At 40.7% G+C, this 23,158-nt stretch overlaps 1 protein-coding gene across 4 annotated transcripts in view; it reads left to right on the forward strand.

Moving 5' to 3' along the window:
* The window catches only part of CNTN3 (contactin 3), a 402,840-nt gene that overhangs the window by 361,524 nt on the left and 18,158 nt on the right, over window positions 1-23,158 (forward strand). For all 4 annotated transcript variants that reach the window (XM_070776321.1, XM_070776319.1, XM_070776322.1 and 1 more), the window contains 2 exons: window positions 77-192; window positions 14,045-14,231. In XM_070776321.1, the coding sequence (XP_070632422.1) occupies window positions 77-192; window positions 14,045-14,231 (303 nt within the window). The remainder of the gene's footprint in view (window positions 1-76; window positions 193-14,044; window positions 14,232-23,158) is intronic.

Here is a 23,158-nt window from a genome sequence, read left to right on the forward strand (position 1 = left end):
TTAATAAAGACTTCAGTAGATTTTTAAAATTAACTATCAAAATTATAACTGGATTTCACATTCTGTTCCCAAACAGAGCCTACAATAGCTCCATCTCAAGTTTCTGCAAATAGCCTATCTTCCTCAGAAATTGAAGTTTCATGGAATGCCATTCCTTGGAAATTGAGCAATGGACACTTACTCGGTTATGAGGTAATATCTTTTAAAATTAACTAGCTCATGTATGAATGTTGGCAGGCTACTTTGCTTTCGTTTACAAGTCTTTATAGTAATGAAATCTTAGCTAAAGTCTGACTTTGGATATTGTTCCCTGTGACTATCAACAAATATTGGTTTTAACTCAACCAATTGAATGAAAATAACTTTAGCATGGTAGAAAAGAAAATAATAATAAAATGAAAGGAAATAATGTATCCCATGGGCCTAACCTTTTAGCTGTATTGACAAAAAATAAGATTGAACTCTAGTGTTTAAGTTCATAGGATGACTTTGACGACAATTAACTCAATCTCCAGTGCTTTGGCTTATTTTCTTGGTGGACTTGTTGCTTCTGGGCTCTGAAGAAGCCATCTGTGTAGAATATAATTCTTGCCTTCAAATAATTGCCTTTGGTGAAAGAAGATGAATGGTATGAAATAGGATAACACACAACCAAATGTCATGAAGATCAGACTAGGTCACACAGAGTGGCTGAGGGCTGAGAGACCTTGAAAGGCTTCATAAGGGCATTCAGGCTTAACAGAAAAAGTAAGGAAACACAGAGAAAGTGGAAACATTCCAGACTGAGCATGGCACTTTGGAGGAATGGAAGGAGTAGCGGTCTGCCTGTGGAAGCTGGTTTCAGGTGAAGAAAAGAAAAATACAGTGGGGCCAGGTCACAGATGGCCATAACTGTTAAGAAGAACCATTCTGACTGGGCCCCGTGTTTAGGAGGGAGCCGTTAGGGAGAACTGAAAACAAATGGGCAAAGAATGGACAAGATAAAAAGTTCAGTCTTCAGATTTCTCTACCACTTTGTAGTAGCCGTCGTTGTGATTTACCTCCACCCCCAGCCATCTGCTTAGGAAGCTTCCCTCATGCTTCTAATTCCTGATTCCGTGGCAGGTTTACATGCAGCACATGTTTGCAGTACAGGACCATGTACCCTGCCACCTGCCAAAATACCCTCAAATGATTACACCAGGGTGGCCAAAAGGTGGATCAAAGGCAACTGCCCATGGACAGGTCAGCTGAACTAAGTCAGATTCTTGTATGATGTCTTGAAGCAAGCAACACAGAAGTTGTGTTTAGTAAGAGTGATGCCATGATATGTCAAATTTAGGACCCACGTCAGACTTGCCAAGTGAAAGTGAGAAAGAGTCATTCTCTCAGTTGTGTCCAACTCTCTTTGAGATGCTGTGGACCATAGGGTCCCAAGCCCCTCTGTCCGTGGGATTCTCCAAGCAAGAATATTGGAGTGGGTTGCCATTTCCTTCTCCAGGGGATTTTTCTGACTCAGGGATTGAACCCAGGTCTCCTGCCTTGTAAATGGATTCTTTACCATCTCAGCCCCCTGGAAGCCCAGTGAAGGCCATTGGGAAATAGAACAAAGAAGCTCTACCAGGACAAGATGGAGCAGACATACTCTGCTGCTGCTGCTAAGTCACTTCGGTCGTGTCCGACTCTGTGCAGCCCCATAGACGGCAGCCCACCAGGCTCCCCCGTCCCTGGGATTCTCCAGGCAAGAACACGGATGCAACCCTAAAAAAATGCAGGAGACAAGGACCCACGGAGCCTTAAAGAACAGAACAGAATAGCTCTTTGACAGCGCCCAGTACTCAAGTTGGCTGTGTTCTTTCTCATAATGTCGCCTTGTCCTTCTTTTCAGTCAACTTTCTTTACAAGTGAACTTCCAAGAGTTCCAGGTCCTTGTAACCAAACAAGCAGTGACTTGAGTAAGCACTAATGACAAAGCCAAGAAAGGATAAGCTAGAGCAGAGGTGTTCAGAGGAGGCCCCATAGGCCATCTTGCCCGCAATTACCTGAATTTTTGCTGAAGATGAGCCCCCAGAATCATCCCTGGACCCACTGAACCCACTCATCTAGAGACAGATGTCATGAATGTGAATTTTTAGTGAGTACCCATAGGGAAATATCTTCCTGCACATGTGTGTATAGGAGGCCCTGGTCTTGGCACAGTGACCCTTGATCAGAGACAGAGCTGTTCAGCTTAAGGAAGGTAAAATGATATTGAAGAAGCAAAACACCACATACATATAGAAGAGCAACTTGGTTAGCATATTAAAGGGAGCCAGGAACATTTGGATGAAAAATTCCTGTAATTCCCTAGCAGTGAATGGAAGCAGTGAAAGATAGTGGGCAACCAATAGTAGGTCCCCCATAATTAGAGAAGTGGCATTGACAGGGAAGGTAGGTGGGATAGATGGAACACAGATGTACTAGTATAGTTCTGAGGTCAAATCTGTGCCAGATTCCAACCCTGCCTTTCCCTTTGCTGGAAAAGTGATGTAAATTCTATGAGCCTTACTTTTATCACCTGCAGAGTGGGAACAATGGGCCTAACCTAACTAGGATTTTGAGAACATAAACTGTGATTAGATACTTGTGCATCTCACAGTTCCTGGCTCATATTAGTAACCAGTGAAGAAGCATGAGCCATATTCCCAAAGAATTTTGAGATATAAATTTCTAGATTTCTTCCCAGTAAATATTCTCAAACAATTCTTCAACTCTAAGCGCTTTTGCCTCAGGAGAGTTTGTGACAGCTATTAAGATGGGATGACCTGTGAGATTCCTTCCTTCCTGGCTTTGTTTCCAAAGCTCAGGCCTTTAAGCAGATTATTTCATGTATCCTAGAGAGTGGGGAGAGAGAAAATGCCACAGCGGAAAAAAATGCAAGAGAAATTTCAGGTGATTTTGGAAGAAACAAAGATCTTAGGCTTACGAAGTCCTGTGGGTCCTATCACTTTCTCCCTGGCAGTGCCCAGGGTGATGGTGAGACCACAGAAGGGAAAAGATGCGCTTCCTATACTCAACAAGGACTTCTTATTTCCCCAGCATGGCAGAATTGCTGGGCCTACAGGGATCAAACAGTTTAAGAGTAAGTTATCTTGGCAAGGCTTTGGGAAGGGAACCCCAGGAGTGATTGAAGTCAAGCAGGATATGAAATTCAATGTTAAATCAGATTTACTTAGAGAAAATAAATGAGCTCATCGTACATCCCTCCAACAGGAGACTGAGGTACACCTCCCCCGTTCAATAACTTTGTCCTTTACAAACTCTGTGTGTGTTTCAGTGTGTGTTAGTCATTCAGTCATGCCCGACTCTTTGCAACCCCATGGACTGCAACCCACCAGTCTCCTCTGTCCATGGGATTTTCTAGGCAAGGATAATGGATTGGCTTGCCATTTCCTTCTCCAGGGTACACTCTATGACAGGGGCATAATTCTCGACCTGGTTGTAGCTTGTGAAATACTTAAGAGAAATAAATAAGAGACTATATATAAATGAGCTTTGTAGGCTTCCAAGGGCCACAGGAGTGTTATCAGTCACTGGTGATTGTCTGACAGCTTGAAGGCAGGTAGATGTTGATGTTAGAATATGTCAGTTTAAGCAGATCAGGAGTCATCCAGATAAGCAACTCTATAAGAAAAGAGAATTATACTGCTGTGGCTCAGGTCAGGAAAGAGAGGTTGATTGAACAAGAGAGAAAACCAAAGCATCCATGTAGTTCCAGGATAGTTATCTTGTTAAGTTCCCACCATTTTTGAATTAGACAAACCTGCATTCAGATCCACTAGAGCAGAATACAGTCTCCATCAGGGACAAGAAACCCTGCCTGTTTGCTCACTTACATATCCCAGGTGCCAGCAGTTGTATCCAGCACAGAGGAAGTTTGCAGAAAGCTCATGGTGACTGAAGAAATACAATTTCAGCTCCATTATCTTATTGCTCTTTGGCCTTGAGCACGTGATGAATGTTCTCCAAGGCCCTGTTAAAATAAAGATAATAGTAAGTAACTCACAGCATCATTGGAGAAGTTTTAAATGAGATAAAGCAGCCTTTGCGAAAATGGGCCAAAGAGACTTTGGGAGCTTCTGCTTTTCTGTTTTTGCATATTGGGCTTTGGGATAAGATTTCACTGGAAGGAGAATTCTGAAAACCAGTGAAGGAGTACAGAAACACATAGCACAGTCTTGAGCATGGGACTCAGCACTATGGTTTGTGTTGCTACTGGTGTTGCCATTGGCCAGGAGAGCAAAAAAGATGAGGAACTGATGAGGAAATGGAAATTGCCTTGAATTAATTATAGCATCTTCCCTATGAGAGTAGCGAACTTAACATCCACATAAAGCCTGAGTACAGTATTGAAAGGAAACAGCTAGTGAAAATTTCCCCCCAAGGGCTTGCGTGTGCTGGGGATGCTCGGTGGTGTCTGACTCTTTGCAACCCAGTGGACTATGGCTGCCAGGCTTCTCTGTCCATGGGATTTCCCAGGCAAGAATAGTGGACTGTGTTGTCATTTCCTCCTCCAGGGGATCATCCCGACCCAGGGATTGAACCCTCATCTCTTGAATCTCCTGCATTGGCAGGTGGATTCTTTATCACTAATGCCCCCTGGGAACTCCCCAAGGGTTTGGTGTGTATGAAAAGAAAGAAAAAAGAAAGAAAGAAACACTCTGTGCAACAACTTAAGAAATAGTGTATATAATTGTGCCAAGATAGAAATACGTATTTTCATAGTCTCAGTAATTATTTAAACAGTAACCTGGAAGAATAAATGACTTAGCTGAGTATTTAATTAGCAGTCGTGTGGCTAACTTTCTGGGTTGCAGTTTCCCCAATATATCTTCGCAATTGTTAATAGCTCCTGCCTTCCTCTCATCTCAGTGGGGGTTGATCATGTGCCATGGGGCGTGCTGAGCACACATCATCATTAGCAGCTAGACTAATTTTTTTTTTCTGATTTGACCAAGAAGTTGTTGAGGAGCTCATTTCCCTGGGCTCCAATTTATTTCATCTTCTAACCACAACACTCAGGCTCAGATCTCTTCTTGTGCCCCTTTTTGTAGAAACAACAGATAAGAACAAGATAAAGAGGAGACAGATGGTTTAAATTCATGGGTAGTAGGTGCCTGAGAAACAAAAGCTCAAAAGTTCTATTTTGGTACATACGGTCCATTTCTTTACAGTCATTTTGTGTCTTGAGAAAATAAAACTTGGAAGAATAATCTTGACAAGCAATGGGAAAAGCTATATTGTGAAATAGTGTGTGTGTGTGCATGTGTGCGTGCACACACACACGCTCAGCTGTGTTGGACTCCTTGTTACCCCATGGACAGGATACTGGAGTAGGTTGCCATTTCCTACTCCAGGGAATCTTTTCGACCCAGAGATTGAACCCAAGTCTCCTGAATTGGCAGGCAGATTTTTTACCACTGAGGCACCTGGGAAGCATTTTGAAATATTACAGGTAAGTATATTTTGAGAGGGGAGCTAGTAGATTTTTTTTTTTTAATATTTGACAGAGGAACATAACTTGGGCAGTGAAGGGGTGGGGGACCTAGTAGATTTTTGTTGTTGTTGCCAGGAGAATATAACTAAAAAATGTATACAGAAGACCAAACTGAAACTTCACTGATATCTCTGTTCAGCCTCCTGTTGTAAACAGCTATATGGAATATATTTAGCTCCCACTATTTTAATTAGAATAGGAAAAGATGTTAAATACTTTGAATTCTTTTTGAATATAAAATTTCTACTGGCAAAAATGAAAACATATAGACAGAGTCTGATTCCTTACAATCAGGCAAAGAATTAACTTCATTCTAGAACGAAGAGTCACAGGTACATAGGAAAATTGGATAGAGACAATTCAAACCCTTTTAAATAAATAGAAAGCTGGCAAAAAATGAAGTGAGTAAATAAAAAGCAGACTATTGGGAGGTAATGGAAGGATTTGTTATGCTGGAGAGAGCAGTAAGTATGTGTGTGAGTGAGGGTTGCCCAAACAAAGCAGGGTTTGTTATTAGGCACATATTGTCCTTACCAAACTGTGACTCACTCAGCACTGAGAGACTAAATACCCAGCCTCTCTTACCTTGCACCGGCCCATCTCCTGGCTTCTCTGTTTCTAAACTCAGGTTTGGCTGCTCACCTCTCAAAAGGTCAAGAGACAAGTGCTGATAGGAATGGAAAGGTTGCTTTATTCAGGAGGCCAGCAACCTGGGGAGATGGCAAACGGATTCTGAAGATTCTGCTCGACAGTCAAGTTTTTAAAGGGAGAATCATTTGGGGAGTGGGCCAGAACCTTCATCTATCTTCGTCACGTGCAGACTATTTTCTAATTGGTTGGTGGGGAGGTAACAGGGAAGTACTCCAGGAATCTTGTGCTCCTCCTTCACCCGGGTGAGGGGAAGGGTGGTGCTAAGTTCCTGCAGAAGAACTCAGAGGTATTGTTAAGTATATTTCTTGAGGACCCTGCACCTCCACTCCACTTCCATGCACTATTAGTTCTTTACTGCTTCTCCTTAGTTTCTGCATTTCCTCTCTTTCCTGTTAAGCAACTATTTGAATCTGCCCTTTGGAAATCAGGGAAGGTCAAGGAGGTTAAATGAAACTATCTTCTGCAAACAAGAAATACGGGGCACAGAAAGGATTTGTACCTGGAGGGTCCCACAGTGTCCTGCTCCATCTCGTCTCCATCCAGTGAGAAGCCAGAGAGAGGGTCAGAGAGCCTGGCATGCAGTTCTCACAAGTCAGCCCCCCAGGGACTGAGTGCCAAGCAGGGAAGGGCTGTCAGGGAACCCCTAAAGAAGAGCAGAAGATAGATCTGGATTTGTCTTCTTAAACACCATCAAATGCATTTGCCTGCCTGATATTTATCGAAATGTGTTTTGTCTGGCAGCTAAGAGGAAATATGTCTCCCTGAAAATCTAGAAGTATGCACAAAATTATTTTGGTCTATTAAAACTGCATTTCTGACAATACCTGTACTTTAATGGCTTAAAAAGGTGCCATTTTTCAATACATTATTTTCATAAACTGCATTTGGTTTAAGGTTAAGTGAAATCTGTGATGCCATAATATGAAGGACTCCTCACTGCAAGGACATTAGTTTTCGGAATAACCACATTACTTGCAGGAATAGAGATAGCATTTAAAATGCTGACATTCCTCAAGTTTGCTTCTGTTTACCTACCCAGATCAAAATATATTGATTTGTGAACTGGTGTTACGGTTCTAAAGAAAAAATTATTATCTCATCAAGAAATTGGAGTCCCAGTGTTTTATAGGCACATACAGTATTAGGACTTGAGTAACTAGCTTGGTGAATTAAAGGAGAAAAAATATCCGTCTCTGTTCTATCCACAGAACAGTTCTGACATGAAAAATGTGTTGTTGTTGTTGTTGTTGTTGTTTTTCTTTTTTCTCTACACCAGCCTGTTCTCTGATACCAGCAGCTATGCTGTGCTTAGTCACTCAGTCATGTACAACTCTTTGCGACCCCATGAACTGTATGTAGCCACCAGGCTCATCTGTCCATGGGATTCTCCAGGCAAGAGTACTACAGTGGGTTGTCATGCCTTCCTCCAGGGGATCATCCCAACCCAGAGATTGAACCCAGGTCTCCCACATTGCAGGCAGATTGTTAACTGTCTGAGTCACCAGGGAAGCCCCTGATACCAGCTAGGTGCCCCAAAATACAATTCAATTCTGACACTGTATGAGGAGTTAGCTTCAGATACTACAAGGCTTACTGGGTTGGGAAGATTTCCTGGAGAAGAGAATGGCTACCCACTCCGATATTCTTGCCTGGAGAATTCTGTGGACAGAGGAGCCTGGCTGGCTACAGTCCATGGGATCGAAAAGAGTAGGACATGACTGAATGACTGACGCTTTCACTTTCCTACAGGCTAAGGGTTCAGTCCCACAAGACTGGTACCCACCACACACAAACATAGATGCCATCAGTCCAGGTCTCCTCTGGTCAACTAGGGGGGTTACCACAACCCCCTCCTTGGGTTTGAGAACTTGCTAGAATGGCTCACAAAACTCAGGAAAGCACTTTGCTTACCATTATCCATTTATCATAAAGGATACAACTCAGGAACAGCTAAGTAGAAGAGATGCCTAGGGTGAGGTTCGTGAGAAGGGGCACAGGACTTCCATGCCCTTCCCATGCCCTCCACTCTCCCAGCGCCTCAATATGTTCAGTTACTAGGAAGCCCTCAAACCTTGTCAGTTAGGGTTTTTTATGGAGGTTTGGTAGCGCTAGGGGTAAAGAACCTGCCTGCCAGTGCAGGAGACGGGAGATGTGGGTTCGATCCCTGGGTTGGGAAGATCCCCTGGGGGAGAAAATGGCAACCCACTCCAGTTTGCCTGGGAAACCCCATGAACAGAGGAACCTGGCAGGCTACAGTCAACAGAGTTGCAAAGAGTCAGAGACAACTAAAGCAACTTAGCACTTCATTGAAAGGAAGGAAGGATTGAATCATTTACCATTCAGTTCAGTTCAGTTCAGTTGGTCAGTCGTGTCCGACTCTTTGCGACCCCATGAATCGCAGCACTCCAGGCCTCCCTGTCCATCACCAACTCCCGGAGTTCACTCAGACTCACGTCCATCGAGTCAGTGATGCCATCCAGCCATCTCATCCTCTATTGTCCCCTTCTCCTCCTGCCCCTAATCCCTCACAGCATCAGAGTCTTTTCTAATGAGTCAATTAATGGAGAAGGCAATGGCAGCCCACTCCAGTACTTCTGCTTGGAAAATCCTATGGATGGAGGAGCCTGGTAGGCTGAAGTCCATGGGGTCACGAAGAGTCGGACACAACTGAGCGACTTCACTTTCACTTTTCACTTTCATGCATTGGAGAAGGAAATGGCAACCCACTCCAGTGTTCTTGCCTGGAGAATCCCAGGGACCAGGGAGCCTGGTGGGCTGCCGTCTATGGGGTCTCACAGAGTCAGACACGACCGAAGTGACTTAGCAGCAGCAGCAGCAACCAAATTAAATTAACCTCCAGCCTTGTGTCAGGAGGTGGGCCTCTAAGTTCCAACCCTGTAATTACAAGGTTGATGACCAATTTCCATCCTGAAGGTAACCAGGAAGGCACAATCACCAGATATATCATTGGCATACAATGACACTTATCACTTCTGACATCCTAAGGATTTGGAGGGAGGGGTGTGTCAGGAAACTCCAGCAAAGGCCAGATACATATTTCCGCTGTATCTCTGTGATGGGAAGGAGGGAGGGATTTGTAAACTGTATGTGTTTAAGTTATTTACAAATTAAACAATATTGGGTACTTGATGTGTACAAGCTTTGTACTGAGTGGCAGAGCTATGGTGATGACTAAGACAAATCTGCCTCCTGTGCTTGATTCTACTTTAGCATCCTCCCTTCCTGCTATCTGCTGTGCCAAGGAATGCAGTTGCTACCCCTGGGGCACACTCCCTCTAGCAAAAACCAAGGCAGCGTCATCCTCTACTGATGAAAGGAGTGCCCTGTACCTCTCAGGTGATGAAACAGTGTTGAGAGCCACAGTTCAGTCTTAATCACCTCTTTCTTTGGAGTAGCTTTGCCTTTTATTTTTGCTGGCTCGGAACTCATAGTGAAGCTACCACATGAAAATGTCTGTGTTTCTTCAGGTCTGGAAAATTCTCAGGACATTTTCTCTTTAATTGGTGCCTTTAATTGTTGGACTTTTCCTTCCGGAACTCTGGTTGGAACATTTCATTTTATTCTCAGTGTTTCTTAATTTGGCTTTCATAATTTTTGTTTCTTTCTTCATGTTCTGGAATTATCCATTCTTCTATACCTTCCAGCCTTCAGCTCAGTTCTAGGACTGATTTCTTTCTTAACACTGTATTCTTCAGGGGTCGGAATCCTACTTGATATTTTTCAGATTTGCCCCATCTTTTTTCTTTGTCTCCTCTTCTCATATCATAAATTTAGTCTCTTCTTTAGTAAATGTGAACATTTTAAGTATACTTCTTTCAAGGTCATTTCAGATAAGTGTGTTATAGCTCGTCTCCTGTCGTCCAGTCTGCTGACTCTGTTTCTTGTGGGCAGAGCTCTTCCTGAGCTTTGTAGTATTTCTTTCTCTGCTCATCCTTTGTAGCTGCTGCCTTCATGTTCTGTCAGTGTTACACTAACTCTTTTTACACAGTTGTGTTCCTGGGACCCATTTCCTTTCTTCATCCCTGTATTGCGGTTGTGCCTAGGAAATCCAAATTAGTGTGGAGTTACATTCTGTCCTCTCGGGTGTAGAACTTTTGGTCTCTTTTCATGCTTGGCTTTTCCCTCTTTAAAAATAGTCTATCCTCATATAAATATGTTGAACAAAATTTTATAGAATATAAGTAATTTATTACTTATATAATAAAAGTATCTATCCTCATATACATATTTTTGACCAAAATGTAACTGATTTATTACTTGGAAATATATATGTCACTGCTTTATTTCTTTATGCTTTAGTTATATGCATTTTTATTCAACTTTTAAAGTAAAGCTATTTGAGAAGATCATATAATCAATTCAAACTAATACCATGCTCAATTTTTGCACTAATTTTCTCTATGATTAAATATTGATAATACTTGTCAGCAACTGAGATCTAAAAATAAATCTCTCATTCTAATACATGGAGATTGCTTCAAGTGCTTCAGAAACTGCTGTTAAGAGCCTTCAAGCACCTTTTAGGAATTGATTTATAAAAGATAATCCGTATGCCAATCGAAAATTGTTTTTCTCTCTTCTTTAAATCAGTCTTCTAAGGAGAGATTTCTTAGGCAATTTATATTGAGGTAATTTGAATACAAGAAGAACGGTGCAAGGATTGCAGCCTAACAAGAGGCCAGTATGTAAGGATCCTGATTGATTACTTAATTTCAACTGACCTCTGCCCTTCCACCTGTTGAGTGACCCTTACTAAAGCTCATAATTATGTGATCTTTCCCCCAATCTATGCTATATCTCAGGCCACAAGTTTTGAGGTTGCCCATAATGTTTTATTAAAATTATCAATTATGTGTCATTCTTGGTTAATAACTAGACAATGCTTTCAAGGGCAGGGAGAGCATTTTATGTTTGGAGCCATCTAAACCTAGCAATACCTCTAGTGCTCACAGTTGGTGAATTTAGAATGAGGGCTGTCAAGAAACGTTTATTTGCATTTTTCTGTAAGACATTATAGGAAAACCCAAATGCAATTGTTGGCTAACCCAGAGTATGAGTTTTCAGTGGCCATTAGCCATTTGTTGCATGTGTGCGTGTGCGTGCTCAGTTGTGGGTTGCCGCTTCCTACTCCAGGGGATTTTCCCACCCCAGGGATCGAACTCATCTCTTACACCTTCTGCACTGGCAGTTGGATTCTTTACCGCTGCGCCACCTGGGAAGTCCCAGTTTATTGGGTGTGACTTTATAAAAGACAATTTGGCATGTTATTTCTAACTAATAAAAATAATATGTAGTTTTGTTTGAGAATGGTAAATGGTGTCAGATATATGGATTTTTTTTTCCTACAATTTTATCATCAAGTTTTAGTATGTGCTGTGCTGTGCTGTGCTTAGTCACTCAGTCATGTCCGACTCTTTGTGACCCCGTGGACTATAGCCTGCCAGTCTTCTCTGTCCATGGGCATTCTCCAGGCAAGAATACTGGAATGGGTTTCAATGCCCTTCTCTAGGGGAACTTCCCAACCCAGGGGTCAAACCCAGGTCTTCCACATTGCAGGGCAATTCTTCCCCATCTGAGCCACCAGGGAAGCCCAAGAATACTGGAGTAGGTAGCCCATCCCTTCTCCAGGGAAACTTCCTGACTTGGGAATCAAACCAGGGTCTCATGCATTGCAGGCAGATTCTTTACCAACTGAGCTACCTCGAAGCCCAAGTTTTAGTAGATCTAATGCTTTAAAGCTGTAGGAACTACATGTTAAGTTTAATCCTAATCACTTGGGCTTGCATCTTCCTTTCAAGGTTTTTTCTGAATATTGACAACTGCTTTCCAGGAAAAATGCACATACACCTATCCATGAGCCCAGTATTTTACATGAATTTAAGGGGTCATTGATATAAATATAAAAATATATAAATATACATGCATATATACATGCACATATATGGGGAGAATATCTAGCATAATATTACTGTGGCATTTTGTGATTATTATTGGAAAACATGAGATTTTATATTTTACTACTAATTTTTTAAAGAAATAATTTTATAGTTGATCATTTAAAATAAAAAACAAAGCAAAATGTAGCTTTAGGTGTATTTTTCTCAGAGAACTGAAATGGGTTTGCCCTATGCAGCCTATAAACACATTTTGTTTGTCCACACATTATTTTTAAAAGATTGAGCCAACTCTTCACTTAGGACAATTTGACATTTAAAGCAGGATTTCTGCTTTCTTTTATAAAAAGAAAACACTGGGTCCACCTTCTCCCCATCAGTCAGAGCTGAGCAGAGGTTCCATTACAAAGATGAGACTTGCCTGTCTTTTTTCCACAGACCCCACAAGTCTGTATTGCCTTCATGACTCTGATGGCTAGGGTTTGATTGCCGTTTTCATGGTGCTCAAGAAACTGTTTACTTACTCAAATTATAGAAATGGTTTCTTGTTTTCATATTTTGCTGTCAAAGTAGAACAATGAAAATCAGACCAAAGGGCACATATCACAGGAAAACCTGAGGAATAGTTTGGTAACTTTCTTGCTGCTGTTGGTTTTGTCTCTTTTTTTGCTTAGGAAGGGTACAAACTGTCTACCAAACATAGCCAAACTTCATTGCATAAATTGGAGTTCACTGGGGAACATGTCTTATTATGGTTATCTCTTCTACCCTAATTTCTTTAATTTATCAAATACTCTCATAACTTACTTTTATATTTTTATACTGTGAATGTAAATATATACATTTATAAGAAGTTTCAGATCATATTACACAATTCAGTATGCTATGCTATGCTAAGTCACTTCAGTCGGGTCCGACTCTGTGTGACCCCATAGATGGCAGCCCCCCAGGCTCCCCCGTCCCTGGGATTCTCCAGGCAAGAACACTGGAGTGGGTTGCCATTTTCTTCTCCAATGCATGAAAGTGAAAGTGAAGTCGCTCAGTTGTGTCCGACTCTTAGCGACACCATGGACTGCGGCCTACCAGGCTCCTCTGCCCATGGGATTTTCCAGGCAAGAGTACTGGAGTGGAGTGCCATTGCCTTCTCCACACAATTCAGTATAATGAAATACAAATAAAATATTTCTATATATCCATAAATTTACCTACTACCTGCATTCCTGTTTTCTGCAGCAGCTCTGCCTGCACAGGGGGACTTGGTGATACTTAGCTATCACTGTAGGACAAGCCAGTGGACAGTACTGGCTTTTTGATCCTCTTTGCTCTGACAAGTCGGTTTCCTCATAGAAGGAATCTTCACAATCCTTTAGAGTTTAAGCATAGCTGTCAGCCTTCTGGAGTAGAACTTGGGCCAGGTTGATTAGGGTCTAAGAAAGAGGAGCAGCTCACTCTATTAGAAATGCAGATTTCCCTTCATTTTCCCATTTATAAGGCTATGGTCTAGCAGCATGTAGCACTTACTCTTTGAATTTATATGCTTTATTTGCATACTTAATATCTGTCTCCTCTGGGGTCCCTTTTCTTTCACCTCTGTGAGCCTAAAGCAGCACCCAGCACACTGCCTGCATGCTAAGTCACATCCAGCTTCTTGCGAAGACCCATGGACTGTAGCCTGCCAGGATCCTCTGTCCATGGGATTTTCCTGGCAAGGGTACTGGAGTGGGTTGCCATTTCTTCCTACAGGGGATCTTCCCAACCCAGGGATTGAACCCTCCTCTCCTGTACTCGCAGGGAGATTCTTTATCACTGAGCCACACCACCTAGCACATAGTAGGTCCTTAATAACTCCTGTGGAATAACTGATGAAGTACATAAATTACAGTGCCTGTGTTGGTGAAAATCATTTAATGTAAGGATGCTGTTTTGTCAACCCTCCACATCTTTTATGTTTTCTTTCTACCAGGTGAGGTACTGGAATAATGGAGGAGAAGAGGACTCATCAAACAAACTGAAAGTGGCAGGAAATGTGACATCAGCCAGACTCCGTGGCTTGAAGAGCAACCTGGCATATTACACGGCTGTCCGGGCTTTCAACAGCGCTGGTACCGGTCCCTTTAGTGCCACAGTTAATGCAACCACCAAGAAAACTCGTACGTACATTCTGATGTTTTAAATGGCAAAAAACATACTTTCCACTTAAAAATAATAGTCTTCTTTATTATTCTAGATGGACAACCCAAGTCCATAAGCCCACTGGATTTTTTAAAGCCAGCTCAAACTCAGAGGCACACATACATGTCTTCCTGACTCCCCTAAATCTTTGGTTAAAAATTCCATGTGAATATGAATGTGCACTTTTTGAAAAGTCTTAGTGTGGGATGTTCAGTCAAGGCTATCCACTTTTCTTTTAAAAATGTGATCACACAAATTGGTTTGTTTCATGTATTTTTAGGTCTCCAAAGCTTGAGGATATTTGATAAGCATGAATAACTTAAAGTGATGTCTCTCAGTCGTGTCCGCCTCTTTGTGACTCTGTGGACTGTGGCCTGTCAGGCTCCTCTGTCCATGGGATTTTCCAGGCAAGAGTGCTGGAGTAGATTGCCATTTTCTTCTCCAGGGGATCTTCCCAACCCAGGGATCAAACTTGGGTCTCCTGCATTGCAGGCAGACACTTTACCGTCTAAGCCACCAGGGAGCTTAGGCCAAACAATCAAAAGTGATTTTTTTCTTTCCTACATTATTGCAAAGAGGGAAGTGTACAATAAAAGGTTACCATCAAAGATGTTGGTCCACATGAATATATTGATATATTTAGAAATCTGACCAGAGATGTCAGTCAGTGATTTCTTCAAAGCTGAGTCTTTGGTAACTGTATTCACAGATGCATTCACAAACACCAGTTATGAGCTATACATTAACCTGGCTTTAAGTTAGGCTACCGAAGAAGGCAATGGGACCCCACTCCAGTACTCTTGCCTGGAAAATCTCATGGATGGAGGAGCCTGGAAAGCTGAAGTCCATGGGGTCGCTAAGAGTTGGACGCAACTGAGTGACTTCACTTTCACTTTTCACTTTCATGCATGGAGGTGGAAATGGCAACCTACTCAGTGTTCTTGCCTGCAGAATCCCAGGGATGGGGGAGCCTGGTGGGCTGCCGTCTCTAGGGTCGCACAGAGTCGGACACAGCTAAAGCGACTTAGCAGCAGCAGCAGCAGCAAGTTAGGCTACAAGAAAATCAGTGATTTGCAGTCTGATTGCTGTTCACATATATTTCCACGAAACTGATAGCAGCCAGTATCTATGTAGTCACTGTATGCAATGCAGCCACTCGAGTCACATTGTCATCATCACAGCGACTGAGAACATTTTATGTCCACTTGTTTGACATGTATTTCCACATCTACACTTCAGACCTACCACATTAAGATAGGTGTCATTTTTCTTTCTTTTTTAAAGGTGAGGAATGTGAGGCATGAAGGGATTAATTTAATTTTACCATAATGATGTATCACTTTGACTTGCAGAAAACAATTTTTTCTTCTAAGTTTATTCCCAAAATTAACTCAGTAAAAATGTTTTTAAACTTTCTGTATATGGGAATGAAATAGTTATTTTGCTTGATCGCCAATTTCATTTAATCCTATTTCTATATATAATTCCCAGATTTTCATTGGCTGGCTAAAAGGGCTAAGAACAAAGATAGTATAAAATTTAATTGTATTGGCTAGTGTTGTGGGTAAATTAAAACATATGTTAGTCACTCAGTCTTGTCTGACTCTTTTGGGACCCCGTGGACTATAGCCCACCAGGCTTATGTGTCCATGGTATTCTCCATTCAAGAATACTGGAGTGCCATGCCCTTCTCCAGAGGATCTTCCTGACCCAGGGATCTCCCACATGCAGGCAGATTCCTTACCATCTGAGCCACCAGGGAAGATCTAAGTTAAAACATATATATAAAGATAATTCTAGAGATTTCCCTGGTGGTCCAGCAGTTAAGATAGTCCCACTACAGAGAGCCACGGGTTCAGTCCTGGGTCAGGAAACTAAGATCCTGCATGCCATACAGTGTGACCAAAAAGTGAAAAACAAACAACATAATTCTACTACTTTGGATTTTTTTTTTAACCAGTGTTAATTTGATTAGGAAAGTCCATATGGTTACTTTTGTATCAATATTATCTATAAAAAAGAGAGTTTGGAGTATAAGTTTAGCAATAAAACACTTTAATCCCTTTAAGCAGCATGTATTTACAAGCAGCCATCTAATGTGATAAGTAATTGTCCTTCACTAATTATTAGGAGAAGCCTGACCCAATCTCTTATTTATAGCACATGGTTGGGGTTTAGACCATGGAACATATAGGTGTGACAACAAGGTAAAAATATTCTGCATTTAGAACTTCTCACTAAGTATGTTTGGTATTCCCAATAACACTTGTGAATTAGTAAGATTTAAATACACATCATTATTTATATATTCAAAGGCACAGTATTAATCAAAATTTCTGATTGCACAAATATATGCAAACAGATTTATCTGGTTCTTTCATCTGACTTAATAATTGATGTGATTACTCACTAAGAAATTATGATTGTAAAAGACAGTGTGACATCATCATGGAATCAGTGAAGAGTTTCGTGAATTGGTTAGACAGAAGAGATTGATTATAAATCAATAGGAATATCATGGTAATGCACAGTGAGTGAAATAAAATTTTAAAAGGAAGCACAACCCCTTTGAAATTTAAAGATAGCTTATAAATACCCCATCTAAAGTAGAAATTTGCAGGTTACAATAATGATGATGATGATGATTTTAATGACTAGCAATTTAGAGAGCAATTTCCAGTCACTGTTCTAAGTGTGTTTCATGTATTGATTCTTAATACTCACAGCAACACCATGACTTGGAAATTATTAGTAGTCTCACACTTTGGAGACGAGTTTGCTGAAACATCATATAACTATATTTATAATTATATGAGAGGTTATATAACTCCATGAGATCACAAAGTAGCCAGAGAGCCATACAAATTAGTCTTAATCACTGTACTATCTTTTCTTTCAACCATATAATTAGAATGTTCATGTCATACATAGCACCAATATTTATCGGGACTTTACTTTGTGTTTAGGAACCAGGTAAGGTGATCAGAGATAGACAGAACTTCTGTGCTCATGGAGCTGGAGCGTGATAGAACTTCCAGCAATTGAATAATATCTGCCTGAAAATGATACATTCCTACTGCCATTAACTGGAATTTCTCTGTGGGGCTGTCAGTGTTATTAAAGAAAGTTTTCTTATGCTGAGTGGGAAATTCATAGAGATAATTAAAATCCCATAACTATTCAAAGATTGTATATAAAGATCATTGTTAATTTTGAAATTTTATGGTAATAATTTTTCAAATTTATCAAAATAACAAAATCTTTTAAAAGTTTTTCTGACAGCTCTTAATAGTCATCCTAACCTTTAATGTGGTATTAGCTTGAAATTCTAGTTAAGAACTTTGATAAGGCTTTTGTGATTATCATTATAAGAATTATTGTCATGCGTCAGGCATAAAGAATGAAAATAGCATCTTTGAGTCCTTTCTTTCTATCTGTCTTCTCCTCTGGATTGTAAACTTTATGGGGAAAGAGTCCTTCTGTGTCTTGTTTACCCAGCCCCAGTGCCCAGCATGGCTCTGAGGGTCGCTCGTTAAATATTGAGTGGGTGACTAGATGGATGAATGAAATCTAAAGAAGCCCATAAGTGTGAAGTACTGAACATGATGAATTCAAAACTCCAAAATGTCTGGAGTCCTTCACCATCTTGCTTAGAATGTGCAAGTTCCATGTACTTGTAATCAGGGAATTCTGTATGCAAGGCTTTATATTCATACAGATCTTGGGTGATATTTTTGATTAATGTAAATAATACGAGGATTCTCAAGTACTGCACGTGTAGCTTCCATTAAGCACTTTATTTCTGATATCCAAATACTTGTATTTTTTAAAGCATTTCTAAGTTAAACACTAATTAGCATCTTTAAATAAGATGGGTTTTTTTTTAACTGGAAACCCAAAGAGAGCTAACTCTTAAGAACAACTTTTATCTAAAGGTGCTGATGAGGAAAAATTTCAGATGGCATATAAATGATGAAATGATGTGGCTTCTGAAAGGAGACATGTATATTAAGAAGTTTATGTTTGGAGATTGCAAGAAAGAATGTGGAGGCCACATATTCTGCTTTGTATGACTGAAAATTCAGGTGTTAATTCTGGCTTTCATTGTGGGTAGATTCAGCTCTTTGCATCCTTGAGAATCATCCATTATCTCAAATTGACTCTCAGTCATATCTGACTCTTTGTGACTCCATGGATTGTAGCCCGCCAGGCTCCTCTGTCCATGAAATTCTCCAGGCAAGAATACTGGAGTGGGTAGCTGTTCCCTTCTCCAGGTAATCTTCCCAACCCAGGGATCAAACCCAGGTTTCCCACGTTGCAGGGAGATTCTTTATCATCTAAGCCACCAGGGAAGCCCAAGAATACTGGAATGGATAGCCTATCCCTTCTCCAGGGGAACTTCCTGACCCAGGAGTTAAACCAGGGTCTCCTGCATTGCAGGCAAAATTCTTTACCAACTGAGCTACCAGGGAAACCCATTTCTAAAGCTAAATTATTTAAATTATTTACCCCATTTCAAACCTGGCCCTTCTACAGTATTCCCCCATCTTGGTGAATTCAATCCCATTATCTCATTTGCTCAGGCACAAAGTTTGGGTGGGGATCACTCTCAACTTTTCTCTTTCTCTTATACCCTACACCTGATCCAAAACCTGACTTCTACAAGAATCCACCACTTCTTAAGGCATTCACTGCAGCCGCCCTGGTACCCACTGGTACAGCCCTCACAGGGATCAGAGCAGTGGCCCTGGTCATTCAGCCCAGCTGCCTTTGCCTCCCTCAGCCAGAGTGGGAGTGATGGTGTCAATTCTCTGCTCTGATCCTTCCAGTCACTTCCCATCCCACTCCAGATGAATGCTAAATCCTTAAAACATTGGACAAGGCCTGTATAATCCAACTTCAAATCCTACTTAGACTTGCTTCCTGCTATCTTCCACCTGACTCATTCCACTTTCCTTTCAGGGCCACTGCATTTGCTTTTTCCTCTACTGGGAAAGCTCTTCCTCTAGATGCCCATGTGGCACCCTCCCCCAGGCTCACATGTCACCTCAGTGCCCCCTGACTGCCATATTTAAAAGCACTGCACCTCATCTCCCAGCCTTCCCTCATCTTCCTTGCTGCTTTATTCCTGCCCATCATGCTTAGAGCCATCATACATACTGTGGCATGTTCATATTTATTTTATTGTTTCAGCAGTCTTCCTTGACTGAAGGGCAGACTCCTGCAGGGCAGAGATTTTCCCTGTTTTGATCATTGCTCTATCATTACTGTCTAAGTAATCATAGTTGGTGCCCTATACGTATTTATTAAACCAACAAGACTATCTCTTGGCTCTGTTCCATGGTGGCATCATTCTCACCAGATACCCTCTTCAGAGTAACAGAATTTCCAGTAAGCACCTCCAAGCCCATTTCTATCAACTCAACATGCTGGGAAATTGGGCAACTCCTTCCTGATTCCTGCACTCAGAGCCAAATTGTGGCCAGTAGGGAGAAAACCTCGATTGGCCTGGCCTCTGTCACATGCCCAGATTCTCCCCTTGAGAAAACAATGAAATTAAATGGTGAAATCAGTTTTTCACTTGAGTGTTCACATGTCCAAATGGAAAGCTCATCCGTGTAAGTTGAGCCAAAATTAATTGCCTGGATTTAAGGAAGCCAATTAAGTGTGTCCTCAGGAAGTAAAAAGGAAATGTGAATAAAACAAGCATAGAAAGAGTATGAGTCAGAATATTTCAGAGTCTGTAGATAAAATGAATATTCCTGCTTCAAATACCTAATTTGAAAATTCTAGAGTTTTTATAGGTACAATTTAATTATATAAGCAACCACTCTAAGACTCAGGATCCATATATATATATCAGTGCAAGGCTTCTCATTTTAGATGATCCGCTTTCTCAATTTTTGCCATTTCTGTAGGCCTTCTCTACTAATGTGTACCTAGTATTTTTTCTTAAAAACTAACTAACTTCTCTTTTTACTTAAATAAACTTAAAGAAAATGAAAACTAACTTCCTGTGTAAGGAAACCAATATCATTGGATGTTAAAAAATAATAAATAACAATGACAAAATAAATATAATGAAAAATAAGCTATTCTCCATTTTAAATACTAGCAACATGGTCTTGTCTGTTCAGACATCTGAACCTGCTTCCTCTTTGTTTGTGATGTAGCACTAAAGGAATATGAAGGACCTGTTGTTGTTTAAGTTGCTAAGTCATATCCAACTCTTTTTTGACCCCATGGACTATATAGCATGCCAGTTTCCTCTGTCCATGGGATTTCCCAGGCAAGAATACTGGAATGGCTTTTCATTTCCTTTTCCAGGGGATCTTCCCAGACCAGGGATTGAACCCATGTCTCCTGCAATGGAGGAAGGATTCTTTACCACTGAGCTACCAGGGAAGCCCATAAAGGACCTGTGCATGCATTTGTGCTTATGGCCCCCAAATCCAGCTTTCTCTTGAAACCAATAAGACTAAAAGACACTTCCTCTCCCAATGACTAAATATTATTTGTTGGCTTTTGTGTGTATCACATACCATGTATATATGTTTGTTTATGACATGCCAGAGATCACACATACAGCATTAGAATATACTGTTTACTAACAATGCACATGCCTCGGATTTAGACTTTTTTCCCCCCAATCTGTGGACTTCAGGAAATTGATTCCTGATTTTGTAAGCACTGAAGCAAGATAGCAATATAACAGTGAATTTAAGCAGGATTCCATTAGGAAGTTTCAGCTAATACAGAGTCAAATCCTCCCTTTGGAAAAATGTATAAATCTTATGAACTTTACTTGGTAGGAGCTTTGGTACTTTTTTTTTGAAAATTGGCCTACCTTGCCCATGAATTCTCTAAAAATGTGTAAATGTTCTAATTATAGACTACAAATTTTCATGTTGATATTATTCTAAAGGAGAGATTTTGGTTAAGGAAATCCCTGGTCATTTAAAAATGAAGAAAGAATTTCTTCCCTGACTTTCTAGATTAGACCCCAAGTAACGTCTTTTCTAGCCTTCCCAGGTGGTGCTAGTGGTAAAGAACCCGCTAGCCAGCGCTGGAGACATAAAATACGCAGATTTGATTCCTGGCTTGGGCAAATCCCCTGGAGAAGGGCGTGGCTACCCGTTCTGGTATTCTTGCCTGGAGGACACAATGGACAGAGGAGACTGGTTGTCCGTTGCAGAGAGTTGGACATGACTGAAGTGACTTAGCATGCACACATGCAGAGGCTTTTCTGAGTTTATGCTAAGTTAAGAAGCAGGTGTTTTTGTTGGGTTTTTAAAAAATGGTGTCAATTTCCTATGGTAAATAAATTTATAATTCAGTGATTTCAGAACAAATATATCTTATTATTTGGGAAAAAATGGCTTTTGGTGATTTGTTTTCTGCACCATGTCATATATTTTAGCAGTTTAATTACAAATGCTGATGTTTAACTCAAGTGAAATCCGAGTGGAAAGTATATCCTCAAGCTACCACTTATCATGTAAGTCAGCTCGTTACCATCAGATAGTCAAGAAATCTATTGAGTTTTGCCTTAAGTCACAGCAAACATATGTTCTTAAAATTCCATGTTTTGAAAGTCAGTGCCAACTTCCCTATCCACACTATGAAGATATCACTACTGAAAATTCTTGACAGCAATATTCTTTAACAACCTCTACTTTTTATAAATAAAGGAAACCATTCATTGCTAGAAATTGGAGGAAAGTAGAAGAAAGTAATCACCCATAAGCCTATCACTCAGAAAGACCATTTTAAAATTGTTCTTTCTTTCCAGACTTATGCTCTATGATATTTCTCTTAGACAGTGCCAGTTTTGCCATGTATTTAGCTACCTGGTATCAGAACTTTCACTAGGTCATTAATAATTTTCGTAAATATGTTAGTGTATGTATAACATTCCATTGTGATAATGCGCCACAGTTTAACCATTTTCCTATTGGTAGACATGTCTTATATTTCCAGCTTCATCCAATCAACAGCCTTGTAATCACCTGTATGCAGTCAAGTGGCTGCAGACTTAGTAAAACTTACAGAGATGGTGTTGAGGAGTCTGATAAGCATATATATGGAGGATATCATTATAGGTGCTAAAAAATGATAATAATAAAAGCCTTCGACATAATATTATTCTTGTCACATAACATTTGAAATTACTGAAATAATGCTGCAGCCTATCAATTAGTGTTGTCACTGTGCCACATTTCTACTAGAATTAGATTAGTTTTTACCATTTTCTTTCCATTTTACTGTACTGCCAATACAGTAGAGATTGAGTTGACAAAGGAAAAATCTACAGGTTATGAAAGTTGAGATATGATTACACAAATTTCAAAATGTAGATCGTATATCAAGTTAGTTTTAATAAAGTGTGAAATTCAGCCAGCCTTCTGGGTTGGGTTTCTAACCAGATGGAACTGAAAAATAAAACTGGAATTCCTAAGAGAGATGCCATCAACTCTCCTGCCCATTTTCGCTTCAGTACCTAACTCCATGCAGGTACAAAAATGCACTGTGTTTCATCAGAGCTGCTTCAGTTCAGTTCAGTTTAGTCACTGAGTCATGTCAGCTCTTAGCAACCACGTGGACTACAGCACGCCAGACCTCCCTGTCCATCACCAAATCCTGGAGTTTACTCAAACTCATGTCCATTGAGTCATTGATGTCATCCAACCATCTCATCCTCTGTCATCCCCTTTTCTCCCGCCTCCAATCTTTCCCAGCATCAGGGTCTTTTCAAATGAGTCAGCTCTTCACAGCAGGTGGCCAAAGTATTTGAATTTCAGCTTCAGCATCAGTCCTTTCAATGAATATTCAGGATTTATTTCCATTAGAATGGACTGGTTGGATCTCCTTGCTGTCCAAGGGACTCTCAAGAGTCTTCTCCAAC

Source organism: Bos indicus, chromosome 22 (genome assembly GCF_029378745.1).
Source record: "Bos indicus isolate NIAB-ARS_2022 breed Sahiwal x Tharparkar chromosome 22, NIAB-ARS_B.indTharparkar_mat_pri_1.0, whole genome shotgun sequence".
NCBI lineage: Eukaryota > Metazoa > Chordata > Mammalia > Artiodactyla > Bovidae > Bos > Bos indicus.